This window comes from Mandrillus leucophaeus, unplaced genomic scaffold (assembly GCF_000951045.1).
Source record: "Mandrillus leucophaeus isolate KB7577 unplaced genomic scaffold, Mleu.le_1.0 Scaffold1344, whole genome shotgun sequence".
Classification (NCBI taxonomy): Eukaryota; Metazoa; Chordata; class Mammalia; order Primates; family Cercopithecidae; genus Mandrillus; species Mandrillus leucophaeus.
The window spans coordinates 268,770-270,304 of NW_012101304.1; the positions used below are offsets into that span (position 1 = coordinate 268,770).

A 1,535-nucleotide genomic window follows, 5' to 3' on the forward strand; every position below is an offset into this window, starting at 1 on the left:
CCCTGTCACTTCAGATGATAGTCCACTTGTACCTGTTATTCTAGCTGATGGTCTAGTTGTCCTTGATTCTTCAACTGATGTTCTGGTTGTTCCTGTTTTTCCAGCTGATGGTATACTTGTCCCAGATTTTGCAGATAATCCAGTTGTCCCTGTCACCCTGGCTGATGAACCAGTTGTCCCTGTCACCCCACCTGATAGTCCAGTTGTCCCTGTCACTTCAGCAAATGGTCCAGTGATCCCTGTCACTCCAGCCGATAGTCCAGTTTTCCCTGTTGCTTCAGCTGACGGCCCAGTTGTCCCTGTCACTCCAGCTGATAGCCCTGTTTTCCCTGTCACTCCAGCTGATAGTCCACTTGTCCCTGTCACTCCAGCTGATAGTGCAGTTATTCCTGTCACTCCAACTGATGGTCCAGCTGTCCCTGTCACTCCAGCTGATAGTCCAGTTTTCCCTGTCACTCCAACTGATAGTCCAGTGGTCCCCATCACTCCAGCTGATAGTCCACTTGTCCCCGTCACTCCAGCTGATGGTCCAGTTGTCCCTGTCACTCCAGCTGATAGTCCAGTTGTCCCTGTCACTCCAGCTGATACTGTAGTTGACCCTGTCACTCCAGCTGATGGTCCAGTTATCTCTGTCACCCCAGCCGATAGTCCAGTTATCCCTGTCACCACAGCTGATAGTCCACTTGTCCCTGTCAGTCCAGCTGATAATCCAGTTATCCCTGTCACTCCAGCTGATGATCCAGCTGTCCCTGTCACTTCAACAGATTGTCCAGTTGTCCCTGTCACTTCAGCTGACAGTCCAGTTGTCCCTGTCCCTCCAGCTGATAGTCTTGTTGTCCCTGCCACTCCAGTTGATGATCCAATTGTCCCTGTCACCCCAGTTGATAGACCAATTGTCTCTCTCACCCCAGCAGATAGTCCAGTTGTCCCTGTTACTCCGGCTGATACTGTAGTTGTCCCTGTCACTCCAGCTGATGGTCCAGTTATCCCTGTCACCCCAGTTGATAGTCCAGTTATCTCTGTTACCTCAGCTGATAGTCCAGTTATCCCTGTCACCACAGCTGATAGCCGAGTTGTCCCTGTCACTCCAGCTGGTGATCCAATTGTCCCTGTCACTCCAGCTGATGATCCAATTGTCCCTGTCACACCAGTTGATAATCTAGTTGCCCCTGTCACTCCAACAGATTGTCCAGTTGTCCCTGTCACTTCAGCTGACTGTCCAGTTGTTCCTGTCACCCCAGCTGGTATTTCATTTGTCCCTGTCGCTTCAGCTGATAGTCCATTTGTACCTGTTATTCCAGCTGATGGTCCAGTTGTCGTTGATTCTTCAATTGATGTTCTAGTTGTTACTGTTTTTCCAGTTAATGGTATACTTGTCCCTAATCTTGCAGATGAAATAGTTGCCCCTGTCACTCCAGCTGGTGATCCAATTGTCCCTGTCACTCCAACTGATGATCTAGTTGCCCCTGTCACTCCAACAGATTGTCCAGTTGTCCCTGTCACTTCAGCTGACTGTCCAGTTGTTCCTGTAACCC

The 1,535-nt window shown here is 50.0% G+C and overlaps 1 protein-coding gene across 1 annotated transcript in view; it reads right to left on the bottom strand.

Annotated features, from left to right (window-relative positions):
• MUC19 (mucin 19, oligomeric) overlaps positions 1-1,535 on the bottom strand; it is a 205,316-nt gene that overhangs the window by 98,753 nt on the left and 105,028 nt on the right. The window contains 1 exon segment of the mRNA XM_011973120.1: positions 33-1,532. Within this exon segment, the coding sequence (XP_011828510.1) occupies positions 33-1,532 (1,500 nt within the window).